Source organism: Anabrus simplex, chromosome 2 (assembly GCF_040414725.1).
Source record: "Anabrus simplex isolate iqAnaSimp1 chromosome 2, ASM4041472v1, whole genome shotgun sequence".
Classification (NCBI taxonomy): domain Eukaryota; kingdom Metazoa; phylum Arthropoda; class Insecta; order Orthoptera; family Tettigoniidae; genus Anabrus; species Anabrus simplex.
In genome coordinates this window covers 21,941,956-21,961,441 of record NC_090266.1, presented here as the reverse complement: position 1 = coordinate 21,961,441, position 19,486 = coordinate 21,941,956, and the positions used below count along the sequence as shown (strand labels likewise).

Genomic DNA, 19,486 nt, shown 5'->3' with positions numbered 1-19,486 from the left:
TCTTGTTTTCTCTTAGAACAAAGGTATACCCCCAATCGATGTTCTGGTCAAATGTTGTATCGAGTACAGTGTTCGATTATATTCTTAATCGCTTCTTTTGTCATTTCTTTTAAATTGTCCGCTACTACGATCAAGAGCTCAGCACGGTGCTCTCTTGATTAAAGATAGAGGATGTGGAATTTTCAGCCACCACATGTCAAAGAATAAACACGCCAACACGATGCTCTCTTGATTAAAGATGGCAGCATTCCAAATTGTTCGCCAGCATAGAGTGCAGCGCGACGCTCTGTAGATTAAAGATGGCGGATGACAGCTGTCATAAAAGCACATGATTTTTTTCCAAACAAGAGCACGTGGAATTTGCCACCACCACAAAGACGGCAACACGGTGCTCTCTGCATTAAAGATGGCGGATGATACCTGACAGAACTTTTCAAATTACCCGCTACTACAGAGAACAGCATAGTGCTCTGTGGTTTAAAGATGGCGGATGACAGCTGACGCAAGAGGGCAGCACGGTGCTCTCAGGATAAAAGATGGTGAATGACAGCTGACGAATTTGCATCTACTACGGTAAAGAGGGCAACACGGTGCTCTCTGGATTAAAGATGGCGGATGACAGCTGTCAAAAAAAGCACGTGGCTTTGTTTACCGATTCAATTCTCGCGTTAGTAAGGTTAAGTTGGTAGCACTAAGGTTTAGACCCGTCAAGATGACAGCACTGAGGTTTGCAATACGTTGTTGTCTGTCAAAAATCACGTGGCTGTCAAAAAGCACGTGGATTTGTTTACCAATTCAAATCTCGCGCTTGTGAGGTTAAGTTGGTACCACTAATATTTAGGCCCGTTAAGATGGCAGCATTGAAGTTAGCGATGCGTTATTGTTGATGACAGCTGTCAAAAAGCACGTGGCTTTGTTTACAAATTCAAATTTCCCGCCAAAATTCAAATTTCCCGCCAAAATTCAAATGTCCCGCGGGAGGAGGCGACAGAACCATTCAGCTTATTAGGCCTCTTTTCAAACCTCAATCATGTCAAGCCTCTCATCTCAATTATCCTGGGTTCATCCCCAAGTGGCATCCCTGACTTGCCTTCCCGCAATTTTAAAAGAAACTAAATTTTCTCAACAAAGTACAAGCTCCCACACCAATTTTCGGGACAGCTGAAATAATATTAATATAGCATGCAGATAATTACCTGATTAACATTATGCTGCTAATTACGTGAATTACCCAATGCTGTCGGCGGGTAGCCGTTGTTCACATCAATGACTCTCTTCCCCAAATAACTACAGCAAACCTGGAATAACTTAAAATACACCCTAGCAAAATTAAGCACAAACAGACTAAATAATCCTAAGGCGTGACCCCCTACCCTTTTAACTAAAATAAATATGTACATGTGGCATAGGTGTAAAGCATCCACTCCCCTTTGCCGAATATTTACCGTTACATGAAACAAACCAAACTACAGCTATAATAGCTGATATTTAACATTAATAAATAGTAGCTAATTTCCATAACCGAAAGTACTTTTCCTACACTGATATCATGCCATTTAATATTGGATTCAGGTACTCATTTTTCGTAGTCAGCCGTTATTCATCTCGGATTCCACAGCCACGTGTCTAGGATGTTTAGCTGCTCATAATTCCAGTGCTATACATTGGTTGGCAGCTCCAGGCGTTGATACCACGTTCGTCCATGATTGTCTCCTGGGTTTCTGCAGAATACAAGTAGATTAACACCAACTTCTTCACCGCTAAACGTGTACACTTTACACAATGCCGATCCTGATGTTAGGTTGTAATTGGCTCAGCCTACACATAGATGTTAGCCCGAAATATGTGTTATCAGTTTAAGGGTTCAAACCCAATCGACATAAGTTTATGTAGCGGCTAAAAATGTACGAGACGCACACGATACACATGTAACCCGTTCACGAACCGTTGTGAGATACCGGTCACAGTTCGGGTGTTCATCAATCTCACGCGCAGCACTCGAGCTTTAATTAATTTGATTTTATAAGTGAAATCTTTGCGTGACCAGCTCGTGGTCTCTGAACATGGCGAATAATAATTTAGGACATTAAATCTGTCCTGTAATTGTCCTGCTCGAGATGAATATAAAGTTAAATATAAACGCGCACAAGCGTGTAACGGCCCTTTGTTAATACAAAGAAAGTTTCCCGTTCGCGGACAACGTGTAACTCGCACCACCAAGTTCAGAAGAGTGAGGACGCTTTCCCCACCAGGGTTCCTTAAGTAAACTGCCTACCCCTTTGTATCATGAGGCGCACCCACGGCTAACAGTGGCTGGGTGACGGTTGACCGGCTTTCTCCTTGTCAACGACTTTTCGTTCAAATGAAATTATTAAATGGAGACTCAAGAAGATATATTAGGATCCAAGAGTGAATGATAGTCATAACTGCAGATGATATTTAGTTTGGAACTGTGGAGTTCTAGCTTAATGGGGAAATGATCGCTGAAAATCTCGAGATGCATTCCTGCGAATTCGAAATTGTAGAGCTCCCTTCGTTTGAATCTAGCCACTCCCACACAAAATCAGAAAAATTTGAAAGTTTGAACGCGAGTAGCGTGCCTAGTAACCATGGCAACGACTCGCTTCGAATTCAAACTGGAGAGCTACCCTCTGGAAAATTCCATTCCGTACCGCTCCCAGCTTGCCAATACCGGAACTTCAGAGTTCGTACCCTGCTTCTTGCATGCGAATAATTGATGCGTTGCTAAGCTTACCATATTACGTATATTGAGGCATTCAGGGAATGGCTCAGTTTGTACATTCTAATAGGCCTGATCCCACCGTGGAAATGTTATCGTATCTTAAACGGGAATTTATTGTACGGACAAACTCTAGCCTTTATTTCCAGATTCACAAACATGCCAGATGTAGCTCGTTAACTCAAAGCTTATCTCAATATTTACATTTGTCAATACGACAAGACGTACGGAAAGGTTCATTACTATGCTCGCGCAATGAATTCATGTGCCGTCCGTGGGTTATTCCGCACATACTACCAACAATCTCGTGGACAACCAACATCTGGTTCCTACCAATTCGCCGCATGACGGCAGTCCTTATCATATCGCCCTATGATTATTAAATGATTATCATTATCATCCTTTATATGATCATTATCATATTTCGTGATTACCATATTATTTTATTATTATCATTAATTTCAATTATCATCCTATATTTGATTATTATCATTTATCATCCGGGATGATATATGCTAACCTCTGCCAACGTTTCAAACGAAGGTCGTTTTTCCTCGTAATTAACCCGCACAAATTAATGATCAGTTTCATAATGAATTATTATTATGATTATTATTATTATTATTATTAGAGATTATCATTCGTAACACTGAATCATCGTCCATTAAATATTATAATTTCCTTTCATCATTATTATTATTATTATTGTTCTAAAATTAATATTGCATGTTCTTCTTCTTCTTCCTCCTCAACTTTGATTATTATTATTATGATTATTATCATTTTATTATTATTATTATTATTATTATTATTATTATTATTATTATTATTATTATTTTCTGCAATGGAGATTATAATTATAGTATTACTTATTTATCATGGATTTAATGTTTTACATTGATCTCACCATAATTATTCTCAAATGAATCTAATAAATTCTTCCTATTATTCCTCTTCGAATTATTATTATTATTATTATTTTTATTATTATAATTATTATTATTATTATTACTATTTTTGCTACGGGCTTTACGTCGCACCGACACAGATAGGTCTTATGACGACGATGGGAGAGGAAAGGCTTAGGAGTTGGAAGGAAGCGGCCGTGGCCTTAATTAAGGTACAGCCCCAGCATTTGCATGGTGTGAAAATAGGAAACCACGGAAAACCATTTTCAGGGCTGGCGATAGTGGGATTCGAACCTACTATCTCCCGGATGCAAGCTCTCAGCCGCGCGCCTCTACGCGCACAGCCAACTCGCCCGGTATTATTATTATTATTATTATTATTATTATTATTATTATTATTATTATTATTATTGTTATATAATTCGCTGGGGCCATCAAGGACCACGTTAAGTATTGTTGCATTTGACACTGAACTTGGCCTTCTTTAGAGCCCAAATTTCCCTCATTCTTTGTGAGTGGGCCTGCTTACGCTCCTCCGTCCAAGGGGCACCGTGTCTTCTCTTCGGTTGCTCGTCTCAGTTTAGCCCGTTCGTCAATATTTTCTTGCGGAAGAGATCTCTGTTAAGGGCGTACTCTGTTAAGGGCGTCTTCAGCTGAGATATGTAGCATTTGCAGGTCTTCTGTGAGATTTCTAAACAAGGGAATTGTGGTTTTGGGGTTTGAATCAAAAAAGTGAAAGATTTCTTTAGTTAACTTTCTTCCGTCCATTCTTTTCAGATGACCGTAAAATCGTGCCCGTCTTTTTCTGATTGTGTCTGTAATTTTCTCTATTTTGATGTAGACTTCCTTGTTGGATCTCTTCTGATGGATTCCATTTCTGTACTTTGATCCGAAGATTCCTCTCACAATTTTGCGTTCTCTTTTCTCCAGTTCTTCAAGGAGTCCTTTGTTGGCATTTAGAGACAGGGTTTCGGCTGCACATAGGACTACTGGCTTCAGAACTGTTTCATAGTGACGTATCTTGGTGTTTTGGGAAAGGCATTTTTTGTTGTAGGTTGTGCGGGATGTTTGGTAGGCTATTTCCAGTTTCCGTACTCGCTCCTGAAGTGCTTCCTCGTCCAGTCCATTTTTCATGTTGATCTCACCCAGGTATTTGAATTTGTCTACTCGGGTGATGTCCCCGTATTTTGTATGGAGTTTTGGTGGAGCCTCTTTGATGTTAGTCATTACTTCTGTTTTCTCAAACGATATCTGCAAACCACTTTGTTCGGCGATTTCCTTTAAAATTTCAACTTGAGCTCTAGCGGTTTCTATGTCGTTTGAGAGAACAGCAATATCATCGGCAAATGCTAAGCAGTCTGTTGCGATCCCCTTGGATTTGGTTCCTATTCTCAATGGACTGAAGTTGGTTTCCTGTAATCTCACCCGTCAGGTTCTGATGATCTTTTCAAGAACACAGTTGAAGAGTATCGGGGATAGCCCATCACCTTGTCGGACTCCGATTTAGATGTCAAAGGAATGCGAGAGACATCCGTGAACTTCATGTTGGATTTTGTATCGGTCAGGATGGCTCTAATTTATGCAAGCAGTATCAAATCAACTCCAAATTCATTTAAGATGTTTAGTAGGACTTCCCGGTCAATGGAGTCGTACGCTTTCTTAAAGTCCACAAAGACAGACACATACTGCTTGGAACTTAGTGTACAATATCTGATGATCGTTTTGAGATTTTGGATCTGTTCAGCTGTTGAGCGACCTTTTCTGAACCCTCCTTGGTATTCACCTATTTGATGTTCGACTTGTGCTTCCAAACGCTCCAGGATGGCAAGTGATAGAATTTTGTAAGTCACGGGTAGCAAAGATATTCCTCTGTAGTTGTTGATGTTCTTCATGCTGCCTTTTTGTGTAATGGATGGATCAAAGCTATTTTCCAATCTTCGTGTAGGGTCTCCTTGTTCCAAATTTCTTCTATTTGCTTTTGCAAGATATCAAGTGATTCCTCTGGGGCATATTTCCACAGTTCTGCTACTACTGAGTCTTCCCCCGGAGCTTTGTTATTTTTGAGACGGGCAATGTGGGGCTTGATTTCATGTCTGTCGGGTGGTCTGGAATCTGGGTACCTGAGTAAGGGTTCCTTGGTCTCAATGGCGCTTTGCGGTTTAGTGCAATTAAGTAAATTCTTGAAGAAATCTGCCAGAATGCTGCAATTTTCTTCATTTGACGTCGCCAGTGTGCCGTCCATTCGCTCAAAGCATAGAGATGGTGGTTTATAGCCAGTGAGTTTGCGTTTGAAGGCTCTGTAGTACTCTCTGCTTTCATTCTTCCTAAAGTTTTGTTCTATCTTTTCAATGAGAGATTTTTCGTATTTACGTTTCTCAGTTCTGAAGACCCTAGCTGCTTGGGCACGTTGGGTTTTGTAGGTTTCCCAATCATTTTCTGATTTTATAGAGTAGTACTGTTTCCACGCATTGAGTCTTTCTTGGAGGACTGATTCGCAGGTACCATTCCACCAGGCATGTTTTTTGCTTCTCTTGATTTCTGCAACGTCTTTGGCGGCCTCAACAAGGAGACTTCTGGCGTTGTTAAAGTCACAGTCATTTGGTCTAGCCTTCTCCTGGAACTCCTCGACCCTTTGCCGAAGTTTATCATTATCGAAGCGTGTGATCTGTTTGGTTGTCTTCCTTGTGTTTGCGGGAATTGGTTTGAATTTGATAAGAGACATATAATGATCTGAGGCCACATTGATGCCTTTCTTTACCTTGACATTCATAATCTCAGGGCTGTTTCTCCTGGAGATTGCAACATGTTCAATTTGGAACTCTCCGAGTGCTTGGACGGGAGGACGCCAAGTCATTTGCTTTCTGGGTGGATGGCAAAAGTGGGTGGACATGACCTGCAGGTTGTGATTTTCGCAAATGGACACCAGTCTTTTGCCGTTGGGATTGGTTCTTTTGTGAGCAGGGTAATTTCCTATAACTTTCTTGTACTTCTGTTCACGACCTAGTTGGGCATTGAAGTCACCCAAGAGAAGCTTGACATGGTGTTTGGGGATTTTGTTTAATTTTTCATCCAGTAGGTCCCAGAAATTATCAACTTCGTCTGGATCAGACTTGTTCTTATCGTTTGTAGGAGCATTTGCGTTAACTAGGGCGTAGGTTTTGTTCGCGCATTTTATTGTGAGTATAGACAATCTGTCATTCACAGGTTCTAAATTTGCAACCGATTTAAGGATCTTGGTTCTAACAGCAAACGAGGTTCCAAGCATCACAGCTCCATTGAGGATTCCTCTTTGCGCTTTGCTCTTGAAAAATCGGTAACCTTCGGATTCAAAAATCTCTTCATGTGGGTACCTTGTTTCCTGTAGGACCATTATGGATATCTGATTTTCGTGAAGAGCTTTGGTGAGGGTTTTCAGCTTGCCAGTTTGTGTAAGTGAGTTTATGTTGAAAATTCCTAGAAAGGTTTTAGATTTTGGCCTGAGGTTTTGACTCTTCGTGGTACACCGAGACGCTCCGACTCGTCTTTTGCATGATGTCGAGTCTCCCCCAGAATCCGAACGAGACTCGTGCGCCGTGGCGTTCACGACGAGGGATTTATCCGAAGATTTACCCCCTGGGGTATGTTTCTTGAAATGTTGTGCCATCATGCTTTTTGACTTGACTTTGCTTTGGACGGGTACCCATCCTTTTACAACTAGGATTGTTAGCCCTAGAGGTTGCCTCAAGATGTTTTCTGGCTTCTGGTCATTTACTAGTCTTCGCCGTAACCCTGGCAAGGGACCAGTTTTTTCACGGTGGTATTTTATTTTCCTACTACCCTCTGACTCTGCTGGCGGCAAAGCCAGCGAGCTTCCCCAATTCCAATGGGACGCGCCCGATGGAGGTAACCGGTATATCCCCACACGGGATTATTATCATTATTATTATTATTATTATTATTATTATTATTATTATTATTATTATTATGATAACTCCATTTCACGTGTTACACTACCGTTAGCGATATTTATGGTTAATGCATAAGCTTTTACAATTTCGGTCTACTTTAGCACTAAGCAATTGATTTAAGACGAGATTCATTTGGATTATTATTATTATTAAAATGTAAAGTTTAATATTTTAATTTCCACTCGTTAGAATTTAGTCACATATGTTGAGACCCAGTATGAACCACCAAGATCCGATTTACATCGTTCGGGACGCTACGGTACTCGGAACCGCAACCTTCATTTCCGTACTGCCGTTAATTTTTACGGGACACCATGTCCTCCCAAGGCACATCTCAAATCACATGGCACATCGCGGCTGGGCAACTACGACCAATGCCTGCGATTGCTAACTTATTCCTTCCTTTTCATATGAAGTCCATTTATTCCGCTGGAACTCTTCAAACATGTAATTTAAAAATTAATCCTCGGTGCGTGGATTCTGCCACTCATAACACCGGAATCGACATTACATCGTCTTAGGCATCGAGATTTATCTATTTCATCATCAAAAACAGTACGGCTCAATTCTCACCTCATGCCGGATTTTCGTCCCGCACGGCTTCCAATCTCAAAAATGGGCTCAAACCAGTCTGGACTTTTAACATATCGTGACCATCCTATACACGTGCCTCTATCGCTTCTAAACAAATTTTTATGGTTATTTTAAAGTCCAAAAATGTGAAATCAACAATTTTCGTAAAAATCAAATTTACTGCCCGAATTAAAGTCTTTTACGCCACATGTTATCACTACATTGATCATTACTTTCACCGGCGAACTTTCACAGTATTATTATACTTTAAGTTGCGAACTCCAAAGCATTATTATTATTATTATTGTTATTATTATTATTATTATTATTATTATTATTATTATTATTATTATTATTATTATTATTATTATTATTATTACTATTATTATTATTATTATTATTATTATTATATTTTAACTTGCGAACTCATAAAGCATTATTATTATTTCCTTCACTTTAACTTGCACACTCACAAAGCATTATTATTGTAATATTTTATGACCTTCCGTACGCAAACACATATTTTACACACCCTCGCATTTTCATAATCTGGTTGTCTGGTAACAAATATGCATAACTAAGGTACAAATAATCACCGTGGTGATTGAAAAATCGAAATAAACTGGGTTAGCATAAAAGAAAAATCTAACAATTGAAATGAACTTAAATCAAAGTATTCACAAACAGCATGCATTAACTGAAGGATATAACCCATATTTACATTATATACAACAAATAAATATTTAATTAATTAGTCTAACCCATAATTACGTTAATGTAATCTAGTTCGTCCGTCTATCTTAAATAAATCATTGATTCGGGAAGCGATCCATCTCTTACGTTAAGTAACCATGATTAATTTACCCCAAGTACCATTTTGTCGCGATAACATCCCCAAATATATCAAATTTGTGTACTCATGACTGTGTAGAATTCCATTGTCTCGTGGCCATGGAGAAGCCTCATGGCCCCATATTGGTTTACTAGTGCATCATGTCTCACTTTATAATATTAGCAAAACAAAACACTTCTGGGCGATTACCCATTATTAACACCTTACTAAAGAATTCACAATGATTTATACAAATGAAAACACTTATAGGTGCCTAAAGACCCATTACACTGTCACTATTATATTCTTCACTTGCCCCCGAACCACAAGCCGTGACACCTTACGACGATGTGTCGTTTTATTCGACTCGGCGCGTATCGCGTTAGTCAACCGGCAGTTCCTGACGTATTTCTAGGCCGTCTCGTGATCGCTTCGCTCCTACAGTTCCCTGCTCGGATAATTACTCACCGTCTATCTTGGAACATTTACTTCAGGCTCCGCACACCGCCTTCAAAAAGTACGGTCGGCGTTCCGTTGATCATTAAATTTCAATCACATGAAATTGTATAAATGTATTAATTTCACCATACTGATATACTGATTATTAACACTCGGTACTATGAATATTCTCATCGTTCGTCTTCACTTTCATAACACTCACGTACTTTCAGCTCTGACTTCGAATGCGTCCCGAGGTACTGACTTACAGATTCAACGTGTCAGAGTCTCAACTACTTCATACGACTGATGATGTGAGGTAAACTCCTGGTTATTTATGGACGATGTGGTTTCCCGCCTGGGTCCTCCGCGGTCATACCAGAGGGAGGGGGGTTGGTTATCCTAAATCGGCACTTGCAGGTGGATTTGGATCTCTGAATTTATCCCACTTAATAAAATACACATTCACTTGTCGTATTCTGATCTCAAATCGTTCGGTGATCACGGAGATATTACTTGATTTCTACCCTCCAGTTTTCGAGCGCTAAGTCGGCGTCTATGCTGGTGCGATATCGCTGACCAATAGGAATATAGCTTGGGTCTCTTCCTAGAATTCTATATTTTAATTCCTCAAACTTACAATTAATCAACATGGGGATGATATCACAAAAATCCCAGCTGTTCAATTCGGTGGTTGGAATATTTTAATTATTATAGTTACTGGAGATAACTGGAGTTCATTTTGACTTCGGTTATGTTGGCGCATCTGCGAGTCCTTTACTAAATTTGTCATTGGCTAACACAGCATCGGTTCGTTTAAATATCTCCCACTGACAACTTTACAACAACATGCCTCGAGGCGTGGGAAACTCTATTGTGACATATTCTCCGTATTTGTGACACACTGGCTGCACCTTGTTCAGAAATAAATACTCTCTCACTTCCTTGTTGCGATTAGGACTGTTGTTCTGAGTTCTAGATTTAATCCCCTTAGCTTTTAACAAGGAAATTTACTACCCATTATGACAGGCTTAACTCTTGGCGACAGATTGTCGGGAGCACGTCTGACAATGTTGAAATCTCTTGGTCTACATCAGAATGACAATGTGTATATTTCAATACTCTCGTATGCCTTAATATCTTTTATAACATCAAATTATGATACCTATGGGCTATCTCATCCGGGTACAATATATTCCACTATGGCCATCCAGTTCACCTACCACTGTTGAGCTACTAGCCCCAGTTAAGAATTGCTGGTACATCTTAAAAACTGAACGTATGTTGAACATTAAAACTTGAAATTTTCGTCACCTAACGAAAACGAAAATAATTTATGCAATAGAGCGTTAATCGCCATTATCACTGGATAGCCTTCACTATTTATGCAAGGACACCGAAAAACAACTCCCTGGAAATTTCTGGGACCTTGTAGCTCTGCCGATCTTCTGGAACCGTCTGGAACTTTCCGTGCAGACTGCCGATCTGGGCCCATAACCTTTGTAGGTGATCTCACTATCGGGCTATGCGAGGGGTAACATAACCACGATACCATATGTTAGTTAAAAATGGTTTATTCAGCACCCCAACATCTCTGTACACGTTCACTCTTCAACAACTGTATATATCCTAATACTGTATCTCTACCAAAACTGGAACTGAAACTGCAACTGGTGCCTCGTTCAACTGACGCATATTCATATAGCCACACAACTGATCCAAGGAGTCTACACACTCTCACCGAGTAAACGCCTCAGCCAAAGAGTACACAATATGGGGGTACATTGACCCTCAACAGGAGCTTGGTCAATATCCACTAGTTGGGAGGATATCAGGGAGAATAAGAAGTAGTGATGAGTTACTCAATCAATACTGATCTGCACTTAGGGCAGTTGCGCAGATGGCAGATTCCCTATCTGTTGTTTTCCTAGCCTTTTCTTAAATGATCACAAAGAAATTGGAAAGTTATATAACATTTCCCTTGGCAAGTTATTCCAATCCCAAACTCCCCTTCCTATAAACGAATATTTTCCCCAATTTGTCCTCTTGAATTCCAACTTTATCTTCATATTGTGATCTTTCCTACTTTTAAAGACAACACTCGAACTTATTCGTCTACTGATGTCCTCCCACGCCATCTCTCCACTGACAGCTCGAAACATACCACTTAATAGAGCAGCTCGTCTCCTTTCTCTCAAGTCTTGCCAGCCCAAACTTTGCAACATTTCTGAAACGCTGCTCTTTTGTCGGAAATCACCCAGAACAAATCGAGTTGCTTTTCTTTGGATTTTTTCCAGTTCTTGAATCAGGTAATCCTGGTGATGGTACCATACACTAGAACCGTACTCTAGTTGGCGTCTTACCAGAGACTTATATGCCCTCTCCTTTACATCCTTACTACAACCCCTAAATATCCTCATAACCATGTGCAGAGATCTGTACCCTTTATTAACAATCATATTTATGTGATTACCGCAATGAAGGTCTTTTCTTATATTAACACCTAGGTACTTACAATGATCCCCAACTTTCACCCCATCAACGCAGTAATTAAATTAAATTTACTGCATCATATTTAAAAATGTATAATGCAAAATTTCCTCGAATTCTCAAACTACCGGTATTACTTAAACACATGAGTGCCCATTTCAGTGATACTTAAAGGCATTCAGTTAAATCTGTTTCGTAAGAAACATTTCGAATCCACCTCTGTGGTACAGTGGTTCGTATGACTAGCTGCCACACCAGGAGGACCGAGTTCGATTCCCGGCTCTGCCACGCAATTTGAAAAAGTGGTACAAGGGCTGGAACGGGATCCACTCAACCTCGGGAGGTAAAATGAGTAGACGGGGATTTGATTCACTCCTCAGCCATCCTTGAAGTGGTTTTCAGTTTTATCCCAACTTTCCTTCCGGCAAATGCCGGGATGGTACCTAACCTCAGGCCACAGCTGCTTCCTTCCCTCTTCCTTGTCTGTCCCCTCCAATCTCCCCATAACCCCACAAGGCCCCTGTTCAGCAAAGTAAGCGAGGTTCTTGTCGTCCTCCTCCCCAGTTGTACGCCCGGACACAGATACTCACGCTCCAGGACACTGACCTTGAGGCCGTACAGGTGGAATCCCTCGCTGAGTCCGAGGGGAAAACCAAACCTGGAGGGTGAACGGATTAAGAAAGGAAAGAAGAAAGAATGAAAGAATCATTTAGAATTCTGGAGAAGTTACTTTTGAATAATTTACAGTGAAAGAAGGCCCCTTATTAACAACTCCGTGTGATAATGACAGGAATATCATGTTATAACCAAATTTACCCGTGTACTGGCACTAATGTCTCCTGTCATAATACAGTATATCAGTAACGTTCCTCTCCAAACTGGTAATATGGTATTTTAATGTCATCTTTGCAGGAAGGGAATGTGGAATGCTGTCAAAGTCCACGTTCAGGACTACTGTTCCTCCACCAGTATTCACGGGTTACAGTACATTGGAGCACCAAATAGACCACTTCTGGAACGGTAAGTACCACTTCGTCGGCATCAACTCAAGTCCTAGGCGGCCCAATCTCAGTTCTCGTCGTGAACCTAGCGGTGTTTGTGGTGTTTTATAATATCGAAGGAACCGCTTAGAACTTGAGTTGACTCCGAGTACAATAACTTTGTTGAATTTAACCAATAAATAAGGACAAGTTGTTTGGGTAAAACTAGCCAACATAATTTTCAGGTAACATCGGAGAAAATATGTTATTTTATAATGGAAATCGATGCCCAGAGTCCAAGAACAATGTCATATGCTTTGTAACACATCTACTTTTGACGCAATTCTGCATTTTATTATCTGCATTCGTAAGATGTAACGATGAGAGACGTTCTCACGCATCTCATTTCGGAATATTAGTATCGAGAACAAGGGATGGAAGCACGGGTTCCTTTACTTTAACAAACCCGGGTACTTATTGTACCTTTATTGTAAGCAAGGGCCGTAGTTCTGAGTTCTGTTTCCTAGAAATTTGGGTACGCAATATCAAGAGCGCGAGGGAAGTTGGACAGCAGACAATACAGAATAGATTTGCTTTCTAAGACAACTAGAAAAAAATGTTTGAAACCCCGATTCTTATCCGATGTTTAAGTCGGGCCTTCAATCCTCTTCAAGATAAACTCGGTTGATATAATCAGTTGTGCTTGAGACGCACCCCAACAAATACGCGTTTAATGCGTCTTTTACATTCATTTGTATCCGTGCGTGTGTACATTAATTGTCAATATAAAAACTTTTATGTAACTATTTTAAGGCCATAATGGCTAGTGTATCAGAGGTGTACAGAAGGCACGTCCAATAAAATTTGGCTACATTTGTGGAATGTATGTTTTCGATTCCAAGGTGCGTTAAACAGACTAATTTGTGAAGAAACTTAATTTTTCTTACTTCCAATTGAAAGTTGGGGATCAAGACAAATCTTTCGCACCTCTATTGCATGCGATGCTTTTGTCAAGGGAATTCATCACTGGTATGAGGGAAAACGAAACGCAATGCCGTTTGCCATACGCATGCAATGGTCATTGCCTAGCAATCATTGTGACGACTGTTAATTTTATATGACTAATGTTGTCGTTACAGTAGCAGAAGCAAAAACAAATATAATAGCCAAACCTCTTGTAGCTATTCCACCCGTTCCTCATGGACTTGACTTACCAGAACCCACTCCACCTGGTAAATTGAGTGATGAAACTGAAAGCAGTTGCTTAAACTCCGACGTTGATGAAATGGATTTCGAGGCGCACCAAGAAACATATATACACAATCCGAATTGAATGATTAGATAAGGAATTTTAAGTTAACCAAAGAAAAGAGTGAATAACTTCGCTCAAAACTACGCGAAAAGGATATGTCGGCATCCAGGGTTACATTTTCCTGGCACAGAAATCGTGAGGAAGAATTTCGAAAATATTATACACAAGAAGATAAACGTGTATATTGTACGGATGTTCGGAATCTTCTGCATCACTTGGGAGATAAATAATATGATCTTAGCAAATGGCACATTTTCATTGACACTTCCAAAAGAAATCTTAAGTCTGTTTTGCTTCATAACAACGGCGTTTTGGCTTCAATAACGACTTGCAGAGTCCACAAAGCTGTCCGAAACATACGAGACATTAAAGATGGTGCTTGAAGGAATTGAACATCACGAGGATGAGTGACAAATTTGGGGTGATATGAAGGTCATTGGATTGCCGATGGGATAAACGAAAGGCAACATAAAGGTTCCCTGTTTCCTATGCGAATGGGACAACAGGGCACGGAACAAATGTTGGGATATTGTACATTGGCCTGAAAGCGAGCAACTTCAACCAGGATCCAAAAATATTTTGAAGTGAAGATTCCGCGGTGTGTAGAGTTAATTAGATCTCGTTCCGGGCTAAACAGTACATTCCATACAGTTTGCCGACGTTTCGAATACATTGCATTATTGTTTGTTAAGGCGACTGTACCTCGTATACCCCTACTCGTTCTGAGGTAATCAGTCTCCCAGGCAAAAACTATGTAATTCAATCATGTAACGAGAATGTTACATAACAACAAAATATCATTTTGTAGAATTGTCATTTGACAAGAAGTAATGTGGCAAAACAAAGTACATTTTTAAATGAAGCGTTACGAAATTAATAAAACCCACCTATTTCAGTTTGAAACGTAGGCTATTCCATAAACTGGCTGCATGAAACATTTGAATACTACCGAACTGGGTCGGGTTCAAGTTCGCTGACCTGAGCTCAGAACTACTCAGCCCGGCGATTTATTTCGAACACGTAGAGGGTTACACCCTTTCTCTGGCCAAATCCAAAAGCCTTACTGAACACTTCTTTATTCTGAGTATTTTTCATGATCTCATTGAAACATGTCATTACACAGGCACACACTCCTATTAATGTATCGGTACCGCTGCCTCCAAATGTTGACCAATCATTAAGTATATACATAGAGCTATACGTCTTTTGTTTGATAATTATTTCCAACTCTCCTGCTCTATGGATAAATAGTTATCGTGCTGACATTTGGCGACAGGGTTTTACGGGTTCGATTGCTGGGCACGGTCGGGAATATGGCTAAATATTTAGTGTGTTGACCTTTGCCCCACAGGTGTTCCCGTATTCGATTCCCGGCATGCTTGGGAATTTTAACTATCATTGATTAATTTTGCTGCCACGGAGGCTTGGTGTATGTGTCGTCTTTATCATTATTTCGTCCTCATCACGACGCGCAAGTCGCCTACGGATGTCAAATCAAAAGACCATGAACATGTCCTCGGACACTCCGGCTACTACAGCTCAAGCATTTTCCTGATGTCAAAGTAGGAAACCACGGAAAACCATTTTCAGAGCTGTCGACAGTAAGGTTCGAAACTACAAACTCCCGGATGCAAGCTTACAGCTGCGCTGCCCTAACCGCACGGTGCAAGTGCAGAACAGCTCAGTTGCGTGAACTGATCGACTATCGAAATATATGGAGATAACTTCACAACTCTCCCAACAGACTGCGCTTGTAACTATGCGGATGTCTTTACCTGTCTTTTGCATAAGAGCGTTGTAGTTGTGTGTGTGTGTAAATTAATTGACTATCGAAAAATTTCGAGAAGACTTTACAACTCTCCCTACAGACTGCGATAAAATGTCCAGTGATAACTTCACAACTCTCCCGACAGAGTGCGTGCGCTGTTGTGTGAACTAATCGACTATCGTAAATTTCGAGATGACTTTTAGAATCTCTCCTACGAGAGAGCGCAAATATCGGCAGATGGTGATGTGCGCGCACTACCCTCTCTACTGATAGCGGATCTCCCACTCCACAGCGAACCCCCAATCGCTCAACGATGCAATAAATAGAAATGCAAAAGGCGGAAACACTTTGTCTCCTCGAGAGAGGTGACCCTGCCCTGGCTTCTTAGCCGGGGCAATATTTCTGATAGAGGACTCATCGCCAAAGCGGTGGACCTCTATGGAGAGAGAGAGCACAGCTCTCACTCACCTATCCCCTATTTTTGGTAACGGGGCTAGGAGGAGAGGACGACCTCTCTACCCCCCCCCCCGAAATCAACAAAGCGAAATCCTCGGTTCGCTAACCTAACCTAGCCCCCTGAGGTTAGCCTTGCACTCTTATTCAAATTCCGAGCCTCACACCTGTCAAACAAGAGCACGTAGTCCTGTTTTGTAAAAAAGCACGTGGAGTGAGGTTAGGTCCCTTCAAGATGACGTCTGTAAGGTTAGCCTTGCACACTTATTCGAATTCCGCACCTCACAGCTGTCAAAACAAGAGTACGATGTCTTAAAAATCACTTGGAGTGAGGTTAGGACCCTTCAAGATGACGTCTGTCAGGTTAGGGCCGTTCTCCTATTCAAATTCCGCGCCTTACACCTGTCAAACAAGAGCACGTGGTCTTGTTTGTAAACATTAGCACTGACCGTGACGTCATGGTGTCAATGACCTTGACGGGGTCAATGACCTCGTAGGAAAATGCAGATTCAGCTCCCATTGTTCCTCAATCCGCCTTGCTACACTACTGCTGTTTTCACATTCCTCAACAATTGCTTTAAACCCATCCCAGAGTCTGTTTACATTCTTATTTACAGTTTTCTAAAGATCATATTTACTTCTTGAAAACTCAGTCGTGCCTGCTTTATCAGCCATATGAAACTGCTTAATAGTCCTACTTTTAAGACCTTCCCTTCTATCACATTTATGTTTAACTCCGACAGAAACAGTTTCATGATCTCAAATACCATCTGTTACTTCGGTTTCTCTATAGAGGACACCTTGTTTCATCAGCACCACGTCCAGGATTTTATTCCTTTAGTTGGTTCCATTAATTTCTGAATCAGCTGTACTTCCCATATTAACTTATTTGCTATTGATGGTCATGTTTCCTGTCGTACTTTCCCAATTGACATTTGGTAAATTCAGGTCTCTCAATCATTTGGTGCCTTCACTGACATAGCTGGAATTTAATCTGTTCCATACTTGATACATTCCCCAAATTATCTTTGTTCTTATTAATATAGGTATAAACATTTTCCAATTTTCCTCCAATAGGAAAGCAGTTACTGCAGCTCCAGACTGTACTTATATTACCAGTTCTGACGACTAATCTTCACAGCCAATGTGAACACCCTAATCTTGTGTTGCAGACTGTGGTGGCTAATCGTCACCTGCCTATCATTCGCGGCTATTGTGATGCTCATCAAAGAAGCGTGGGTCAATTGGCAGACCACTCCAGTGATCGTCTCTTTCGAGGAAAGCATGCGCCCCATCTGGGAGTTCCCCTTTCCTGCAGTGACTGTGTGCCCTGTCACCAAGTTCCGTGCGTCACTCCACGACTACCAAGAAATGATCAGGAGGAAGAAGGCGGGAAATCTGTCTGAGATGGAGTAAGTCTTTATACTTGTAAATATAGTAAAGATTTTACGTGTTTCAACAGTCGTCAAAACAGTTACAGTATGATAGAAGCGAGTATATGAGAAGGCTATGACAATCCGCTCTAGGACTGGTTTACACTAGGCTGTCTTTTAAACAACTGACACCAGTATGGTACCACGTAGACATTAGTGAACGATTCAATTTTGAGGGTTAAAGGAAATACAATTGTTTCCTCAGCATATAATAAATGAAACAGTTCCAAACATTAATAGCGTAATTTGTAAATAATTTCTGGACGGACTTGAAGGGAAATACAGTGATTGAGCCCGTAATCTATTTCCATCCGTTACATCAAACGTGGAACAAAATGGACGTCATATGCTCATTCATAGTGTGGGTTACTGTAGTCACGTCCTAGTTCGTGAACCATGTGCAACGACTGAGTGGCCTAGTAAGTGGTCATCAGAGTCGGGGTACCCGTTGCTACGGATTAGGAGTGAGCATCTCGGGTATATTCTTAGTCGTGGCTCTACTTGTGCTCAGGTGGGTATGACTACACAATCCACCGGTGGTTCCTAACCCGTTAGAGGAGAGATCCTCACTTGGACTATGTGTAGGTAGTGTATCTTCCTGCTTCACAAATTTACCGAGCTCAGAACATTTTAAGCAAGCCTCGAACCTATGGGAATAACGGAGTCCCACTCCCATTTGACTGGCGTGGGACTCCTCGGAAAGAAATTGGCTAACGAAACTGAATTTGGTGGGGTGCTATCAATATTAATGGGGCCTATGGGAGAAAGAATATAGAACTGAATAATTCAGCAAAAAGGATGCATATGAATGTGCTAGGAGTAAGAGATATTCGAGAAAGGGGAGATAACGAGGAAGTGTATTTGACGGGTGTTAAAAAGGGAAGAGCAGAGTGTGGGGTAGGACTGTTCTTTAGGAATATTATTTCACGCAACATAGCTTTTTAGTCACGCAAATGAGCGAATGACGTGGGTAGATATTCCATTTGGAGGAATTAGGACGAAAATTGTCTCAGTGTATTCACCATGTGAGGGTGCAGATGAGAATGAATTTGACAATTCTTTGAAGTATTGAGTGACATCGTAGTCAGGTTGAACAGCAAGGATAGGATAGTACAATAGACGATTTCAATGCGAGAGTTGGAAATAGAACTGAAGGATACGAATATGAATATGAACTCATTGAACTTTACAGGCGTTCGCCCAGATACATGTTCACTATTCCAGATTGCATAAAGCCGAAAGAACCATTACAACCAACAAAACTGAACAATTATGAAACAGAACTAAAACACACCAAGTGGATCTACTAAGCGGCCCCTTACATGGGCGGATGACTAGTCCACATGTAAGGGCCAACCCTACAACCCTATCATCTAACAACTAACTTGGTGGCCCCCACACGGGCGGGGTACCAGTCCCTATGCAAGGCACCACCCCTAAATTAAATCTACCAAGCTGCCACTAACATGGGCGGATGACCAGTCCACATGTTAGGGCACCCCTACATCGAAATAAGCCCTATAATCCTAAAACTAGCTTGTTGTCCCCTACAAGGGCAATAATCCAGTCCACGTGTACAGAGCCCTTCCTACCCCTACTGTCCGGCCGTGTC

General features: G+C 40.9%; 1 protein-coding gene across 1 annotated transcript in view; it reads left to right on the top strand.

The window, feature by feature from the left end:
- LOC136864950 (pickpocket protein 28) overlaps positions 1 to 19,486 on the top strand; it is a 434,926-nt gene that overhangs the window by 54,242 nt on the left and 361,198 nt on the right. Inside the window, exons 2-3 of the mRNA XM_067142357.2 lie at positions 12,841 to 12,948; positions 17,614 to 17,853. Coding sequence (XP_066998458.1) covers positions 12,848 to 12,948; positions 17,614 to 17,853 — 341 coding nt within the window. The 5' untranslated portion in view covers positions 12,841 to 12,847. The remainder of the gene's footprint in view (positions 1 to 12,840; positions 12,949 to 17,613; positions 17,854 to 19,486) is intronic.